General features: G+C 41.8%; 1 protein-coding gene across 3 annotated transcripts in view; it reads left to right on the forward strand.

Moving 5' to 3' along the window:
* Positions 1 to 17,999, forward strand: part of MID2 (midline 2) — a 101,597-nt gene that overhangs the window by 55,709 nt on the left and 27,889 nt on the right. For all 3 annotated transcript variants that reach the window (XM_069100418.1, XM_069100416.1, XM_069100417.1), the window contains 2 exons: positions 6,909 to 7,016; positions 9,238 to 9,386. In XM_069100418.1, the coding sequence (XP_068956519.1) occupies positions 6,909 to 7,016; positions 9,238 to 9,386 (257 nt within the window). The remainder of the gene's footprint in view (positions 1 to 6,908; positions 7,017 to 9,237; positions 9,387 to 17,999) is intronic.

A 17,999-nucleotide genomic window follows, 5' to 3' on the forward strand; every position in this document is an offset into this window, starting at 1 on the left:
TATATATATATATATATATATATATATATATATATATATATATATAATGTACTTGTTGCCCATATTAAAATATACGTTCTAGGGGCGACTAGGTGGTACAGTGAATAGAGCACCAGCCCTGGAGTCAGGAGGAGCTGAGTTCAAATCTGGCTTCAGACACTTAACACAAAAACTATCCATGTGACCTTGAGCAAGTCACTTATCCCCAAGTGCCCTCCAAAAAGCAAACATATATATATGTATATGTGTGTATGTGTGTATACGTTCTAGGGGCGGCTAGGTGGCGCAGTGAATAGAGCACCAGCCCTGGAGTCAGGAGGACCTGAGTTCAAATCCAGCCTCAGACACTTAACACTTACTAGCTGTGTGACCTTGGGCAAGTCACATTGCCCCTCCAAAAATCAAAAAACAAAATAAAATATACGTTCTGTGAGAGATTATTTCATCATTTATCTTTGTCTCCCTGGTGCTTGGCATATAGCTGATACTTAATAAATGTTTCTTTCTTTCCGGCCTTCATAATCCTTTGAGTACTGAGATTCTGTGATACTTCTGAGAAGCAGTGTGCTATGATGGAAAGATTGTTGGACCTGGAATTAGAAAACCTGAATTAAAATCCTGTCTTTGCCTCTTAATTACCTCTGTAACCTTCAGACAGATCATCTCATCTCTTTAGCTTCCATTCCCTCATCCAGAAAATGATGGGAGTGGACCTCCAACATCTCTTCCAGCCCTAAATCTGTGATTCCAGGATAGCTGTTGAGGGTGAAGGATAACAGATAGATAACCCAAATCCTACATTAATAGCCATATAATGTGGGGCTCCCACTTTGTCAGATGGAGTCCTTGTGGTAGATTTATCTAAAGACATGGACAAGAGTTGCATTGATGAAATGATATGAATGGATTGTGTCTTAATGTCACCAACTGTTCCTTAATGAATGAAAAGAGAGTTCCCCTGATATATTTCCAGCACGGTGCTACCTTGTGCACAATAGGCATTTAACAAATGTTCATTGAAATGGTGAAAGAGTAAGTGAATGGACTACTTTGTGAATTCTTTAGCCCATTTTTGGAAAAATATTTTATTTTCCCCCAATTACATGTAAAAACAATTTATGATATTATTTTTTTAAATTTTGAGTTCCACACTCTCTCCTCCCCCCCACCTTGAGACAGCAAGCAATTTGATATAGGTTAAGCATGTGCGATCATGCAAAAAATATTTCCGTTTTAGTCATGTTGTGAAAGAAAACGCAGACAAAAAAAAAACAAAACCCCAGGAACAATAAAGTAAAAAAAAAAGTCTTCTTTGATCTACATTCAAACTCCTATCAATTCTTTCTCTGGAGGTGAGTTGCATTTTTCATCATAAGACCTTCAGAATTGTCTTGGATCATTGTATTGCTGAGACTAGTTAAGTCATTCACAGTTGATCATCCAACAATATCGCTATTATTGTGTACAGTGTTCTCCTGTTTCTGCTCATTTCACTTTGCATCAGTTCATATGTCTTCACAAGTTTTTCTTTAACCCATTTCTTTAGCAGCACTCCCATAAAATGTCCATACTTCTGATACAAAGTATGAGATACATATGTAAATGAGAAAGAAATGAGATAACATGTAAAGAGCTTTGCAAAACTTAAAGTACTATATGCTAGCTAGCATTCTTATTATCTAATTTCTAGTATTTCATATATGATAGGTCATAGCTGTAACCCCTTCTAAGCATCACTCCCTTTGCATTTTTTAATTGTTTTAACTATATTTGCACACTTTAGCAATTGAGTGGTAAATGAAACCTCTATTGGACTCTGATTTAGAAGACCCGGCTCCAAATCACCATTTCACTGGTTCCTATCTGAGTGACCCTCAACCAATTCACTTAGCCTCAGTTTTACCAACTATAAAATGGGAGTGATAATACTGGCACTAACTACTTTTTGGAAAGCACATGTTAAACCATTAAAGTAATATTGAGATGTGTCCAGTAGTAATCAGGAGAAAATGAGCATCGTGGTAGTGTTCATTCCTACTAGTGAGAGGTATCAGCCTTTGGACAATAAGGGTAATTAAATGTTGTAGAAACATTGGAAACATGTTGAACTCTGATCCATTTTCTTGACACCATGGAGTAGCACACAACTGTAAAAATATGAATTGCACACCCCCAAGCATTGGCATACCCAGTTATAAGCAGTTACAGGCCCATCATTATAAATATTTATATATAGGCTCTTGCCTTCTTCAGACTTTTGACTTCAGAAATTTGACTAAAGGACCTTATGGTCTCATCTAATATTCTAATTGTATGTTTCTGCCATTACATGGCTACTTCCCCTACATGAGCCCACCAGCCTTTTTTTTTTTGGAGGGGGAAAGGCAGGTTAATTAGGGTTAAATGACTTGCCCAAGGTCACACAGCTGGTAAGTGTTAAGTGTCTGGTTTTGGATTTGAACTCAGGTCCTTCTGAGTCCAGGGCCGTTATTCTATTCACTGCAGCACCTCAAGTGAGCCCACCATTCTAACTAAACAGGTTTCTACTTAAGATGGGACCTGGCACATAATAAGCCCTTAATAAATACTTGAAATTGATTGTCTTCCCAAAGTTCCCTGAACATTGGCACCTCTGCAGTTTTGATCACTAGATTCAGCCTGCCCAGAATGCTTCCTTCCTTCCTTTTGGCTTATCTAAATTGTGTAACTCATTCAGGATTCTGCCCCAGCTGTCTCTCCTCCACAAATCACAAAGCCATCCATAGAATGTTAAAGCTGAAAAAGATTACAGGGAGAGCTTGGTACAACCTCATTTTATAGATGAGCAAACTAAAGCGTAGGGGAGGAAGTGATCTCTGCAGCACTCCATATTGATTTGTGACAGAGGACAAAATCAATGCAATCAGGATAAGAAGAGAAGCTATCAATTGGAGGAACTAACCCCCAAACCTTTGTACCAAATATCTATGTTGTTCCAGGTATATAGGGAATTAATGCAAATATGTAAGACCGAAAGCCATTCCTTGAAAGATGTGATCAAAGAATTCCAACTAATAACTATGAAACCATGCTCCAAATCACTAAAAATAAAAGAAATGGGAATAAAAACAAGTCTGAGGTTTCTTACCCAGCAAATGGACAAAGATGATAATGATAGAACTAGTCGATTTTAGAGGGGCCTTGGGAAGTTAAGCACACTGACAATGGGTGATTGGTCTAACTGTTTTGGAAAATAATTTAGGATTACAATTGGAGGGAAAAAAGACTAAAATATCTGTTCTCTTTGACCCACTTTGGCCACTTCTCAGCATATTCCCCAAAGAGATCAAAGATGAAAGACCTCATATTCCCCAAAATAATAATGGCAGCCCTTTTATGGTGGCAAAAAACTTGAAACAAAATAAGATGCCCATTGATTAAATGGCTAAACAAATTGCAGTACATGAATGTAATAGAATCTTATCATGCTATAAGAAACAGTGAAAGTGATTGATATAGAGAAGCATGGAAAGGCTTATGTGAACTGACACAGAGTGAAGTAAAAAGAAGCAGAAAAACACTATATATAGTGATTACAGTAATATAAGTGAAAAGAACACAGGCACAAAGCCAAACACTGTGTTGTTGTGAGGACCAATCTTGATCCCGGAGCAGAAATGAGGAAATGTGTTTCGCTGTAGGAGTGGGGGGACTCTGGGTATGGAAATGTTTCACATTTTGTCAGACATAGTTGCCTGTAAAAATTGCAAAGTAGAACTAGAGAGAACAGTGGTGCTCCAGGTGGCAGATGGGATTCTGGTCCAACTCTAGCAGATCCATCCTTCATGAGGAAGCTGGTTTGGGTAGAAGGAAGCAAAAACTTTGGTTATGGACAATTGAATTTGAGTTGTTAGTGAGTTATCAAAGACCATGTAGCTAGCAGGCAATTGGAGATGCTCTAATTCATCTTCCTGACCTCTTCCCTAGTGGGAAAAGGAAGGAAAGAGAAAGAAAGGCCAAACAGAAATGGAGAGTGATCAAGAATTCAAGTATAATTCTGCTCTATCACTTGGGGGTTAAATCCCAGCAGGAAGCATGATATCAAGGACATTCGCTGGCAGAGTAAGGGTTGGAATGTGGGTCTAACTTAGGAAAAGTGTATATAGCCACAAAGGAGATGACTGACTAGAGAGGGGATGGTCATTAAAGAGAGGCAATAAACTTCATCCTGTGAATTTGACCTGGAACATGTCCATGTAATGTAAAGGCATGTCACAATGTAGTAAGTTGGGGTGGGGAACCTGCAGCCTCCAGGCTACATGTGGCCTTCTAGGTCCTTAGGTGTGGCCTTTGGACCGAGACCAAGTTTGACAGGCCAAATCCTTTTGTTAAGGGGATTTGTTCTTTGGAGTTTGGATTCAGTCATAGGGCTGCCCTTGAGGACCTAGAGGGGGATTTGTTCTGTGAAGTTGGGATTCAGTCAAAGGACCTCCCCTGAGGATCTAGAAGGGATTTGTTCAGTGAAGTTTGGATTCAGTCACAGGGCCATCCTTGAGGACATAGAGGGGATTTATTCTGTGAAGCTTGGATTCAGTCACAGGGTTGCCCTTGAGGACCTAGAGGGGATTTGTTCTGTGAAGCTGGGATTCAGTCAAAGGACCACCCTTAAGGACCTAGATGGCCACATGTGACCTCAAGGTTATAGGTTCCCCACCCCTGTAGTAAGTAGAAAGATAGAACACAGAATTAAAGAGGTGTAAGAAACCTAGGATATGTCTTGTCCAGCCTCCTCATGATACAGCTGGAGCAAAACTGAGGGCCAGAGAAGGGAAGGAACTCACCCAGCGTTGCATTGCTACTTAGATCTAGGACTAGAACCAAGGTGTCTGGACTCAACAATTCAGTGCTTTTCCCACTCTAGTAATAAGAATCTAACTGAACAAGGATAGGAACATGAAAAATTAGGGCAGATGAAAGGGAATAGGACCCAATGACAGACAAACTGTGTCAGGGCTGGGGCTTTTGGGGGGGGGGGTTACAGAAGATAGAGTCCATCTGATCCTAGATCTAGAAGGGACTCTAGTCCCACCCTCTGATTTTATAGATGTGGAAACTAAAACAGAAAGAGGGAGATTAAATGACTAGTCCAAGGTCATATAGGAAGCATCAGAGGTGGCATTTGAACCCTGGTTTTCTTACTCTTAGCATTGATATGATACCCTTTCAGGGCGGCTAGCTGGCACAGTGAATAGAGCACCAGCCCTGGAGTCAGGAGGACCTGAGTTCAAATTTGGCCTCAGACACTTAACACTTACTAGCTGTGTGACCTTGGGCAAGTCACTTAACCCCAGTTGCCCTGTCTTCCCCTTCCAAAAAGCAAAAAGAAAATGATATGATACCCTTTCCATAGTCTGGGAAAGGACTGAGGATTAAAATTCATGTGTGCCCTGCCTACAACAGGAAATGCTTCTTCCAATCATCCCATGGCTGGTTGGATTCATTTAAGCCTGTGACTTTTGAGTGTCCACCATTTTGAACATAAAGTTGATTCTTACAGTGGTTGTACTTGCCTGTGTAGCTACCTCACATACTACTAAATGAAACAGGGCCTCCTCGGCCTCTTCTCCTTCTTCCCCCTCTCCCTTCCTTTCCACATCCCCCAGGGACTCTTCTTCAGAACTTCCTGCTTCATTAGCCTGAGGATCTGGTATTACCATCACTCCCCCTAGGACTTTATGCCTCACTGTATAGTTAAACAACAAAGGTGAGAGGGAGGCATTATGGTACTGTGGAAAGAGCCCTAGAGTTGGAGGACCTGAGTTCAAACCCCACCTTTGGGTCTTACTACTTTTGTGACCTTGGGTAAATCACTTCTCTTCCTTGGGTCCTAGTTTCCTCTATTATAAAATGAGGGAGTTGAACTAGAAGCTACTCAGGTCCCTTCCAACTCTGTGATCTTATATGTTACTTTGGCAACCCACTTGACATTCTTGGCCTCAGTTCCCTCCTTTGTAAAAGGAAGGGATTGGACTAGATGGCCTCTGAGGTTCCTTCCAACTTTGCGATCCTGTGTGTGTGTGTGTGTGTGGCATTAAGCAAATAATTTGGCTTCTCTCAGCTTCCCATTATCTGCAAATGGGAAGGTTAACTAGATGACTTTTGAGGTCCTTTGTGGCTTTGATCCCATAAGGATCCTAATAAGGATTGTGAGAATAAATTGAATAAACTTCCCTTACCATTGGCAGGAGTGGTATAATTCTATTATGTGTAGTCTCAGAAACCTATATGAATATTTTCCAGCTCCCTTGAGGGCCAAAAAATACAGAAGAGGAGAAAAAGACCCTAGGTAGAATAGGATGGGACTGGGCTCCTTTTGCCTGGGTTTTTGTTCACTGACCTCTAGCCTGCAAATTTCTCATATTATTCCCTTGCCCCACCTCTGTTCTATATACCCCTTTCCCTGTGTTGTGCTGAAGAAAGAAAATGATGGAGAAAGAGCAGGTCAAAATGTCAGCTCCTTTTTGCTGTGACCCCTGCACATCCCCTTGACCTTTGACTCTGGGATCAGGACATTTTGCTGTCAGAAGTTTATAATATCCAGATCCTAAGATATCCAAATGAGACTCCTCCTTCTGCAACACAACTTCATCTAGAAAAGGCAGATTAGGGAGAGTTGGCCACTGGAAATAGCATCTTCACATTTCATCCATCCCTCTACCCAGCCATTCATAAGCCACCATGTCCTAACAGTGATGTTCTAAATTATTTTAATTCATCAGTGCACAAATTAATGTTCCTTCCTCAAGGGGCAGACCTCAGAAGTAAAGAAGTACGTGCCTAGCCATCAGTCCAAATTGTTCAGAGACAGCAGGGCGTCCAATGCTGGCTCTCTGTATTTCACAGTGTATTATCATGGACTCTCTTGGCAGGTGAATACCGCAATGCATGAGGCCAAGCTCATGGAAGAGTGTGATGAGCTGATGGAGATCATCCAGCAGAGGAAGCAGGCGATTGCAGTCAAAATAAAAGAGACCAAGGTGAAGGATGACATTTCATTGAGTTGGCGGGATGTCAACCTTTCAAGTGTCATTTGCTATAAGTAATAGATGATGGGTTGTAGGGGTTGGGGCTCAAAAATATCAGTTCTTTATATGATGCCATACCCCCAGTGGATATTTGAGCCTAGAATATATGTTCTCCACCTGTCTGTAAGGCACAGGATTCCCATAAATTGGAGAATAAGTTCCGAATAGATGACGATACTCGAATTTCATTGGCTCACAGATTCTGGAATGGGGCAAAGGATGAAAGGGAGTGGGAGAATTTGCCAGCTGGGAGGGCCAAGAGGATATTAACAGCACCAATCATGACTGCATTCTTCTCTGTTGTTGTAAACATGAAAGTGCCATAGAAATTCAAGTTAGTATCATTTTCTTGTTCTCATTTTTTTCAATGGTTGAGGGCATAGCATTACTGGACTTGGAATCGGGAAGATCTTGGGTTCAATTCTTTCCTCTGACACATACCACAGGAAAGTCACTTTACCTGTTTGTAAAATGAAGTGGCTGGACGTGACCTCTAAGGTACCTTCCTGTTCTAAATCCAGAATCCTATGAAACAGTCTTGGGACAAATCACTATCCTACTATTATTCTTTGAGATGTACTATTCTACAGAATATTGCAATAATGACAATTATTATTAACAATAGCCCATGACTCTGCTGATAGAGTCTTGCTGCCACAATGAGATAATGTGGGCTTTCTTTACAAGTTAAAGGCAAAACAGCACCCCCTGCCCCCCAGTTCAATTAGACACGCATTTATTGAGCATCTGTGAGCCTAGCACTGTGATATGCACTATGGGACATATAGGAAAAATTTATTACCTAGTCTCTGCTCCCAAGGAGAGAAAAGACTAAACCACAGGAAAGCTAGACTACAATGTAAGATAGCATATAATGAAGTGTTTAATTAAATGTAACCAAATGCTAAACTGTATGATCCAGCTAGTAAGAAATAGGGATAGTGACTGGTTCTGTGATTTCATGATAGGGATCTCCCAGGTGAAGAAATTCTCTATCAGTACAGTCCAGCACCTTCTCAGAGAACTTCTGGGGGATCTCAGAGGTTAAGTAACTTGCCCCCTGTCACACAGGCAATATGTCTGAGGTAGGAGAATCAGAAAGTGAAGAGAGAACTAGAAATTGATTGGGGAAGGCTTTGTGTTGGACTTGGGAAGGACCTTTGGGCTGATGGAAGAGAGTAAGGGAGATCATTCTCAGCAAGGGAAACAGCATGGGCAAAGGTGAAGGAAGGGGTGGGAATGAGTATGATATATATGGGGAATGACGAGAGACTGGCCTAACTCTAATTGGAAGCAGCCAGTTGTGACACAGTGATTGATTATGTTAGATAAGTGAGGTGAGGACTGATTATAGAGAGCTGTGAAGGACAGTTGTGGAGTCTGGACTTGATCCAATAGGCAGTTAGGAGCCATTGTGAGTCCTTGAGCAAGAGAGTTACACAATGCTTTAAAGCAATGTTTCAGGAAGTTTACAATCTGTCTGAAAGACACTTCCATCAGGGAGACCATTTAGGAAGCTACTTTCAGGTTGTGGACATGAGGACAAGAGGGTCTTAATTAAGCTCATGGTGCTGAGAATAGAAATAAAAGGGGAGGATAATAGATATGAGAGACATAAAGATGGAGAGAGAGGAGTTAAAAGTGATTTCCAGGTGTTTAACCTGAATAATGAGAATAATGGTGCTGACACATGAATATATCAAAATGGGGCTGATGTTTTGAGACAATCTGTGATTTTATTTTTCTTGGTCTGACAGTAACAATGTAGGTGACTCTGTGCTCATACTCTGCATGCAATGAGAGAAACCGTGTGCTAATGAAGTGTTCATTATTAACATGCCTTGGGGAGTGGTTCTAACCCTTACAGGCGCTGAAGTTACTAAAAGCAAAGATATATGAACACGCAGATATTAATACATACATGCACTCACATAAAGGAGTAAATAGGTGAGATTGCATGGCATGCTGGGTGAATGCTTGACTAGATAGGTTGATGGGAGAAGCAGGGGGCAAGTAGGTGATGGAGAAATTAAAGGGATAGAAGTGGCAAGTGGTCAGTAGTTTGATCATGGGAGTCATATTTTAGGAATTCCCCAGAGATGACGTTTCATTTGGGTTGTTAGAAATGGAGGGTATCTTGTTTTCCCTTTTTCACTTGCCTCATTTTTTTAAGGTGATGAAGCTGAGGAAGTTGGCACAGCAGGTTGCCAATTGTCGCCAATGTCTAGAACGCTCAACAGTCCTCATCAACCAAGCAGAGCGCATCCTGAAAGAAAATGACCAGGCACGATTTCTGCAATCTGCAAAAAACGTCGTGGAGAGGTGGGCTCTCTCTGGTTCTCTTGAAGCAGATGTCTGGTCTTGTGAAAAGAGCCCAGTTTGTAAGCTATTTATCCCCATTCAGACATGTCTGTTAGCAGTTGCCACCTGGGCATTTCACCAAATCCACTGAGAGTGAAGAACACTGCTGTTCCTTGTTCCCAGTTGCTTGTAACTATACAAGTAACAGTGCTATTCCTTGTTCCCAGTGGTGAGCTCTGTGAGTCATTGGAGGCCTCTTGTCCAACACCATCTGCCATTTCTGTGCTCTCCAGCCCAGCATGCACCTACCTCCACCAGCTATTGCCATAGCTTCCTGATGCTGCTCTGTAACTGGAGTTGTCTGAGCTGGTGCTGGAGTAGGGGCAGGGGGAACAGTTGGCTTTGACTTTACCTGACTATAAATCTTCTCCTTACTTTCATTTAGGGAATTCCCATAATACTCCTTTCTAATGGTGCATAGTCCATTTATTCAGAGTAGTATGGTAGAGAACAATGGCCATGTGTCTTGAGTGCTAGCTTCTACCCAACTGTGACTTTTGGTATGTCAGTCCTCTCTGGCCTTTACTTCACTCCTCTGTCAAACAAAGAGGATGGTATTCACATTTTCTCCCTCACAGAGGTACTATGAAACACTGGAGAAATGTAAGTGTCCAAGGCTCAAAAAGACCAAAGCAACTTGTCCAATGATAAGTTGGTGGAAAAGCCAGGAGAAATCATGAGATTATTTTCCAACTTAACCACAGCAGTAAGGAGGACATTTCTCTTCTTATTTGCCAGGCTTTGCACGGAAGTTGTGTGGTTTGTCCTCCGTTCTTAAAGAGGACTGTAGCATCAGGAAATAATGCCATGACTTGCAGTTGACTTTGATTTGAGTGAGGGAGGGCTGGCCGAGGTCGCCAGCCTCATTGTCTCCTCCACAGCCATCTGGGTCCAGTGGCCAGATATTCATCAGGATGATTGGAGATGACCCAAGATGCAATGGGATACCCTGGGCCTTTTAAGCTAAGGTCTTTACAGGTTCTCACTTTGAATGAGGCAACACCCATTCAGTGAATAGGCCTCTTTTAAGAAGGCCTTTAAGAAGAGTCACAATCTTTGGTTTCAGCCCTTTATCCTGGCATTAGCTTGTACCCCCAACTGTGCCTGCTTAGGGGACCATCCCCAGGAAGCAGAGTCCTGCAGTGTCTGTATTTGTCTCTGTGGAACATAGTATAGGGGTGTGAGTATGTGAACCTCTCCAGATCCTTGCTCCACTTTACCAGAATTAATGCAGTGGCTTCTGAACTATTCTGTTTCCAGTTTCTTGCCACTTCAAAACAATCAACCTGGCAAGCATTTCTTAAGTGCCTTTTATGTGCCAGCCATTGCCCTAGGCATGAAAAGATAACACCATTCCTGCCTTCAAGGTGTTTATGTCCTGATGGTGGTGGTGATAATGGCGATGTGACAGCCACACGTGATGTGACAGTGATGCTTATACTAGTGTGACAGTGATGGGAATGTGGCAGTGATGGTGGTACCAATGACACAGTGATAGTGACATGGTAGTCATGCCATTGATGGATATGTTGATGCAACAGTCATGATGGGTTAGATGTAACAGTGATAGCATTGGTGGTGGTGATGCGACAGTGACAATAGTGTTGATATGACAAGGATGGTGGTGCCAATGTTGTGGTGATGGTGTTCCTGGTAACAATGATGCTGACGATGCTGACATTTTGGTTTGGGTACTTCTGATGTCACATGGCAGTGGTGATGTACTAATTGTGGTGGCAGTAATGTGACAGGGACAGTAGTGATCATGATGACAGTTTTGGTGGTTCTGATGTCAAATTGATGCTGTTCCTCCTTTTTTTTTTGCTTTTTTTTGGAGAGGGGAAGGCAGGGCAATTGGGGTTAAGTGACTTGCCCAAGGTCACATGAGTAGTAAGTGTGTTAGTGTCTGAGGCTGGATTTGAACTCAGGTCCTCCTGACTCCAGGGCTGGTGCTCTACTCACTGCGCCACCTAGCCACCCTGATGCTGTTCCTTTTGATAGCATTATGTTGACAACAATAGCAGTCCTAATCTAATAGTGATGTCAGTGCCGATATGATGGTGATGATGGTGCTTCGGTGAGAGCATTGTCCCAGTGGTGATGACAGTGGTGATGGGACATCAACTGTGGCATTATTGATAGCATTATGATGGCGGTGCTGATGTGGTGGTGACAGGGGCATTGGTTGTGGTATCACAGTGATGCTGGTGCCCATATGACCATTACTGTGGTGGTGCCAATGTCCTCATCAACCAAAGAGCGCATCCTGAAAGAAAATGGCCAGGCACGATTTCTGCAATCTGCAAAAATTGTGGAGAGGTGGGCTCCCTCTGGTTCTCTTGAAGCAGATGTCTGGTCTTGTGAAAAGAGCCCAGTTTGTAAGCTATTTATCCCCATTCAGACATGTCTGTTAGCAGCTGCCACCTGGGCATTTCACCAAATCCACTGAGAGTGAGGAACACTGCTGTTCCTTGTTCCCAGTTGCTTGTAACCATACAAGTAACAGTGCTGTTCCTTGTTCCCAGTGGTGAGCTCTGTGACTCATTGGAGGCCTCTCGTCCAACACCATCTGCCATTCCTCTCCTCTCCAGCCCTGGAAACTGAACCCTGCAGTGTTTCTGTTTGTCTCTGTGGAACATGGGATAGGGGTTTGAGTGTGTGGCCCTCTCCAGGCCCTTGTCCTACTACACCAGAATTAGTATGCTAGCATTCTGTTTTCTCTGTTCCATTTTCTCCCTATTTCAAAGAAATCAGTTCAGCAAGCATTTATTAAGCAACTTTTGTGTGCCAGGCACTAGGTATAAAAAGACAAAACCAACACCATAGCTGCCCTCATAGAACCTGTATTCTATTGGTGGAAAATACATATGGAGATAAGTTAATACAAAATATATAACTGGTAAAATTAGCTTTTGGAACGGGGAAGGTATGGGCATCTGGAGAGATCAGTAAGGGCCTTATGTTAGAGGTGGTGCTTGAGTTGAGCCTTAAATGAAGTTGCCAATTCAAAATTCAGAGGTGTAGGTGAAATATTCCAGGTGTGGGTTATGGAAATATGGCCAGGAGAAATGGAATGCCATATATGACAAACAGCTAACGCATGGGTCAGCAAGATGGAAGACTAGATACTGTCTCTAATCTTCACAGCCTCTCAAATCTTTCAAAGATGGTAATTATGAGTAAGAGATAAAGGAATTACAGCTGTCTACATGGTCTGAGACACCAAGAATCCTAACTAGGTAACAAACAGATGAATGAACAGAAGTGAAAGCTAATCTCTGCTTACTTAGCACTTTCTCCCTTTCTCCCACCAGCCACTATACTCTTCCCCTTCCCACCTCCATGACATTGTACAGGGAAACTCAAAAACCAAAAGTTTGCTCTGATTAGGACTGTAGTGTGGCAGGGCTCTATGCTACAACAGTAGTCATCCAGAGAACTGAAGAACAGAGGGAACTGGGGCAGGATGCCAGCATGTGTTTGGCTCCACCAGACCTGAAGTAAAGGGGAATGGCATGCCTCTGTGGTCAGTTCTGCCTCCCTTAAAGTCACTTGGGACAGAGACCAAGGCCGGTGAATACTGGGTTGCCTAACATGGGAGAAAGCTGAGACACCTTTGAGGTTCAACCCTCAGGGAAGCTGCCATCAAAGAAAGAGTCAGAAAGGGAGCAGTAGAATATAAGGGAAAAGAGACTGAAATTACCAAAGATCTCAAGATGAAGAAAACTCATTTAAAGACTTTGAGTACCAGCAGATAAACCATCAGGGAATATAATAATAACAGAAGGAAATATGACGTCTAGATCATTTTAAGAAGTCATGACATCTGTGAAAAAATCTGCCAAAAGAAACAAAAAAAATTAATGAGGCAGAGGACCCTGTAGATTCCTGAAAGGGCATAAAACCATAACTGTTTTCTCCTGAATAGTTTACAAGAAAGAATTTTGAAAGCAGAATTTGTGCCCTGGACAACAGAAATAGTCACCAGATTAGAAAAACTGGAATCCATGATGATAAATCTCATGAAAGAAACAAAAGAGAGAACAAATGATGGTGAATGCAAATATACAGAGGTAAAGGATGGTTTGGAAAGAAGAGAAACAAAAAGCAGTAACATTAAAAGAAAATAATCTCTATGCAAGGAAAACGTATTGATCTTGAAGACAGCATGCCAAGAGGCAACTTAGGGATTATAGGTATTCTAGAAGAACATGACTAGTCAAAAGACCTGAACACCATGATTCAAAAAACAATGCAAGAAAACTGCCCAGAACTTCTGAACAGAGAAAACAAAGTGCCAATTGAAAAAAAAATCCACAGATCACCTCCAGAAAAATCCTGTGCTGCAATATCCAAGACTCCAAGTCATTAATTTTTAATCTTTTCAATGATAAACAGCAAATTTTACAAGCAACCAAGAGAAACACTTTCAAATAAGAAGGAAAGAAAACTAAAATAACACAAGACTATTTTATATCCACCAGAAACCACAGAAAAAAATGGAATAATGATTCCAAAGAGAAAAGATGCTCAAGAAGCAACCCAAGGTGACTTATTCTGCAAACTGTTCAATGAAAAAGCATTTTCAGTATACCTACAAAGAAAACTATACCTGAGCAAATGATTTGCTTTGCAAACACCCCAGACAGCAGAAATATGAGAAAGATAAACAAATACAGTGACCAGGGAAGTGACAGGTGGTGAAATAAATAACTCCAGAAAAAAAGAAGAGACATCTATGGGGTTAGCAGCAACAACAACAAAGTAACAAAAAAAGGACCATTAAGTAATTTCTTCCTAAAAGTGTAACAGGAAACATGAGTGAAGGCAGAAGACAAATAGAAGAGCATTTTGACTAGATCATCTATTTTTCAAACCTTTTCTGTCCTCAGGTTTCCCATGGCTCCCCCTTTTCCCACCCTCTCAATTGAGGACTTAGCCTAAATCTTTAACTGAGAAAATTAAGCCTTTACCCCGCCTCTTCTTCCTTCATATTCTTTTCACACCCTTCTGATATTTCCCTCCACCTTCTCCTCATTTACTTCGGTCTCTCACAAAGAGGCAGTCTTTCTCTGTACCATGATCAACGATTTATGTGTTCCCTTGATCCCATCCTCCCCAGCAGATTGCCTCTATTATCATACCCCCTTTCCCCCAGCAATGTGTTCCATCCCTGCTGCCTACAAACAGAGCAAAGTTTCCTCTATCCATAAAAAATCTTCACTCAATCTGTCCATCTTTAATCAATATCATCCAATATCTCTACTCCCCTCCTCAGTCAAATTACTTGGAAAAGTCAGCTACATCCAATGCCTCCACTCCCTGGTCTTCCACTCTGTTCTAAATCCTTAGTAATCTGGTTTTCCATGTTGAACGGAAGCTAATATCTCAAAAATTACCTCTGATATCTTAATGGCCTAATCCAATGGCTTCCTTTCAAACCTCATCCATTGGGACCTCCCTGCAGAATCTAACACTGTTGATAGCCCTCTTATTTTGAATACTCTCACTTTTCTGAGTTTTTATGACACTGCCTTCTTGATTATTTACTCTTTCTCAGTATCTGTAGGTGTACTTCTAAGGCTGTGTCCTAGGCCCTCTGTTCTTTTTTCTTAACATTCTCTGACTTGGTAACATCATCAGATCCCATTGGTTTAGTCATTATCTCTATGAAGGTCACACACATGTACATATTAAGAATTGGAAAAGGGGGCAGCTAGGTGGCACTGCAGTGAATAGAGCACCTGCCCTAGAGTCAGGAGGACCTGAGTTCAAATCCGGCCTCAGACACTTAACACAAAAAAAACTAGCCGTGTGACCTTGGGCAAGTCACTTAACCCCAATTGCCCTACCTTCCCCCCTCCAAAAAGCAAAAAAAAAAAAAAGAATTAAAAAAGCTAACACTTATACAGTACTTACTATGTGCCAGGAATTGTGCTAAATACTTTACAAATATGATCTCATTTGATCCTCACAGCACTCCTCGGAGGTAGGTACTATTATTATCCCCATTTTACAGATGGGGAAACTGAGGCAGACAAAGGTGAAGTGACTTGCCCAGGGTTATACAGCTAGTAATTATCTGAGGAAGGATTTGAACTCAGATCAGTCTCAATATTGGATCACCAGTTGGACATTTCAAATTGGAAGTATTGTAGGCATTTCAAAATCAATAAACCCAGAACATAAGTTGGTATCTCTCCATTAAATGTATTTTTCCTCCAAGTTTCCTTATTTCTGGCAGGGGCTTTGCCATCTTTCTTTTTTTGTTTGTTTTTTTTTTTGGAGGGGGAGAGGGCAGGGCATTTGGGGTTAAGTGACTTGCCCAAGGTCACATAGCTAGTAAGTGTCAAGTGTATGAGGCTGAATTTGAACTCAGGTCCTCCTGACTCCAGGGCCGGTGCTCTGTTCACTGCAGCGCCACCTAGCTGCCCCTACTATCTTTCTATTTACCTCATCATCCTTGACTTCTCACTGTGCCTTATCCAATATATCCAAAAGGTTGCCAGATCTTGTCATTCCTATTTCACTACAGTCTCTCGTCTATATCCTCTTCATTTACACAGCTACCTCCCTAATTCAGGCTCTCAAGCCTGGTCTATGACAATAGCCTTATGGTTGGGCTGCCTGCCTCAAGATTCTTTCCACTCCATCTTCCACATAGATGCCATATTAATGTTCTGAGAGTCCAGGTTTTACCATGCCTCTCTCTCACACACACACATACTCAGAAAGGTCCAATGACTCACTGTTACCTCAGGGATCAAATATAAATGCCTTTCTTTGGCATTTGGAGAGCTAGGTGGCTAAGTGGATAGAACACTGGGCTTGGAGTCAGGAAGATTCATCTTCATGAGTTCAAATCTGGCCTTAGACACTTACTAGCTGTGTGACCCTGGGCAAGTCACTTAACCCTGTTTGCCTCAGTTTCCTCATCTGTAAAATGAGCTGGAAAAGGAAATGGCAAACCACTCCAGTGTCTGTGCCAAGAAAATCCCACATGGGGTCATTGAAGAGTTGGACATGACCAAAATTTGACATTTAACTCTCTTGAAAACCTGGTCTCTTCCTATCTTCTTAATCTTGTAACACATTGTTCTTCTTTATATATCTTATAGTCTATCCCAGGGGTGGGGAACCTGCAGCCTTGAGACCACATGTGGACTTCTAGGTCCTTGGGTGCAGCCTTTTGACTGAGTCCAAGTTTGACAGAACAAATCCTTTTATTAAGGGGATTTATTCTGTGAAGTTTGGATTCAGTCAGAGGACCACACTTGAGGACCTAGAGGGCCACAGGCTGCCTTGAGATCACAGGTTCCCCACCTCTGGCCTAGCCATGCTTGCCCTCTTGCTGTTCCCTTACACATAGTACACCATACCCATACCTTTGCGCAAGCTGCCTCCAATTCCAGAAATATTTTCCCTCCTCAATTAATTTCTTTGAATGGAATGGAATGGAATGAATTTAATCCTTAGCTTCCTTTGGGACTTAGCTCAAGGACCACCTTCTGCATGAAACCTTCTACTAGTTCTCCCAGATACTCCAGCCTTCCCCTCTGAGGTCACCTTATTTCTACTTTCTCTGTGCTCTGTATGGACCTGTATCTATGCATGCTGTCTCACCACTAGAATGGCAGTTCCTTGAAGGCAGTGACAGTATTGCTTTTGTCTTTTTATTCCCAATGATCAGGACAGTCCCTGATAGATAATAATGGTTCAAGAAATGTTTGCTTGATTGACTATACCTGCCAAATGAAGAAATGTGAATTTTATCCTAGAGGCAATAGGGAGCCTGAGAAGCTTAAGCAGGAGAGTGATATGGTCAGGCTTGGATTTTCAGAATATCAATTTGGCAGCTTTATGGAGGAAGGATCGGAGAAACAAGAAACTACAGGCACATAGAATAATTAAGAAGCTATTGTAATATTGCTGATACTCTGTGATACAGGCTTGAATTTAGGTGGCGACCATGTGAATGGAGAGAAAAGGAATGGTTGTAAGAGAAGTTCTGGAGATAGAATGGACAAAATTTGGCAATTGATTAGATAAACAGGATAAATGAGAATGAGGAGTTGAGTACAATACTGAGGTTTTGAAAAATGAGTTCTGTTTTGGACGTGATGATTTTGGGGTACTTATGGATCATCCAATTTGAAATATTCAGTAGACAGTTGGTGATACCAATGTAGTTCATAAAGACTAGGGCTGGAGATATGTGCGTGTAGACCAGGGGTGGGGAACCTGAGGCCTTGAGTCCACATGTGGCCCTCTAGGTCCTCAAGTGTGGTCTTTTGACTGAATCCAAACTTCACAGAACACAAATAAAAAGGATTGTTCTGGGGCGGCTAAGTGGCACAGTGAATAGAGCACTGGCCCTGGAGTCAGGAGGCCTCATACATTTAACACAAAAACTAGCTGTGTGACCTTGGACAAGTCACTTAACCCCAGTTGCCCTCCAAAAAGAAAAAAAAGGATTTGTTCTGTAAAACTTGGACTCAAGGCTACAAATTCCTCACCTCTGGTGTAAAGATAGATAGATAGATAGATAGATAGATAGATAGATAGATAGATAGA

Source organism: Petaurus breviceps, unplaced genomic scaffold (genome assembly GCF_028583685.1).
Source record: "Petaurus breviceps papuanus isolate PSGF00001 unplaced genomic scaffold, PetGlider_PUasm1.0 400, whole genome shotgun sequence".
NCBI lineage: Eukaryota > Metazoa > Chordata > Mammalia > Diprotodontia > Petauridae > Petaurus > Petaurus breviceps.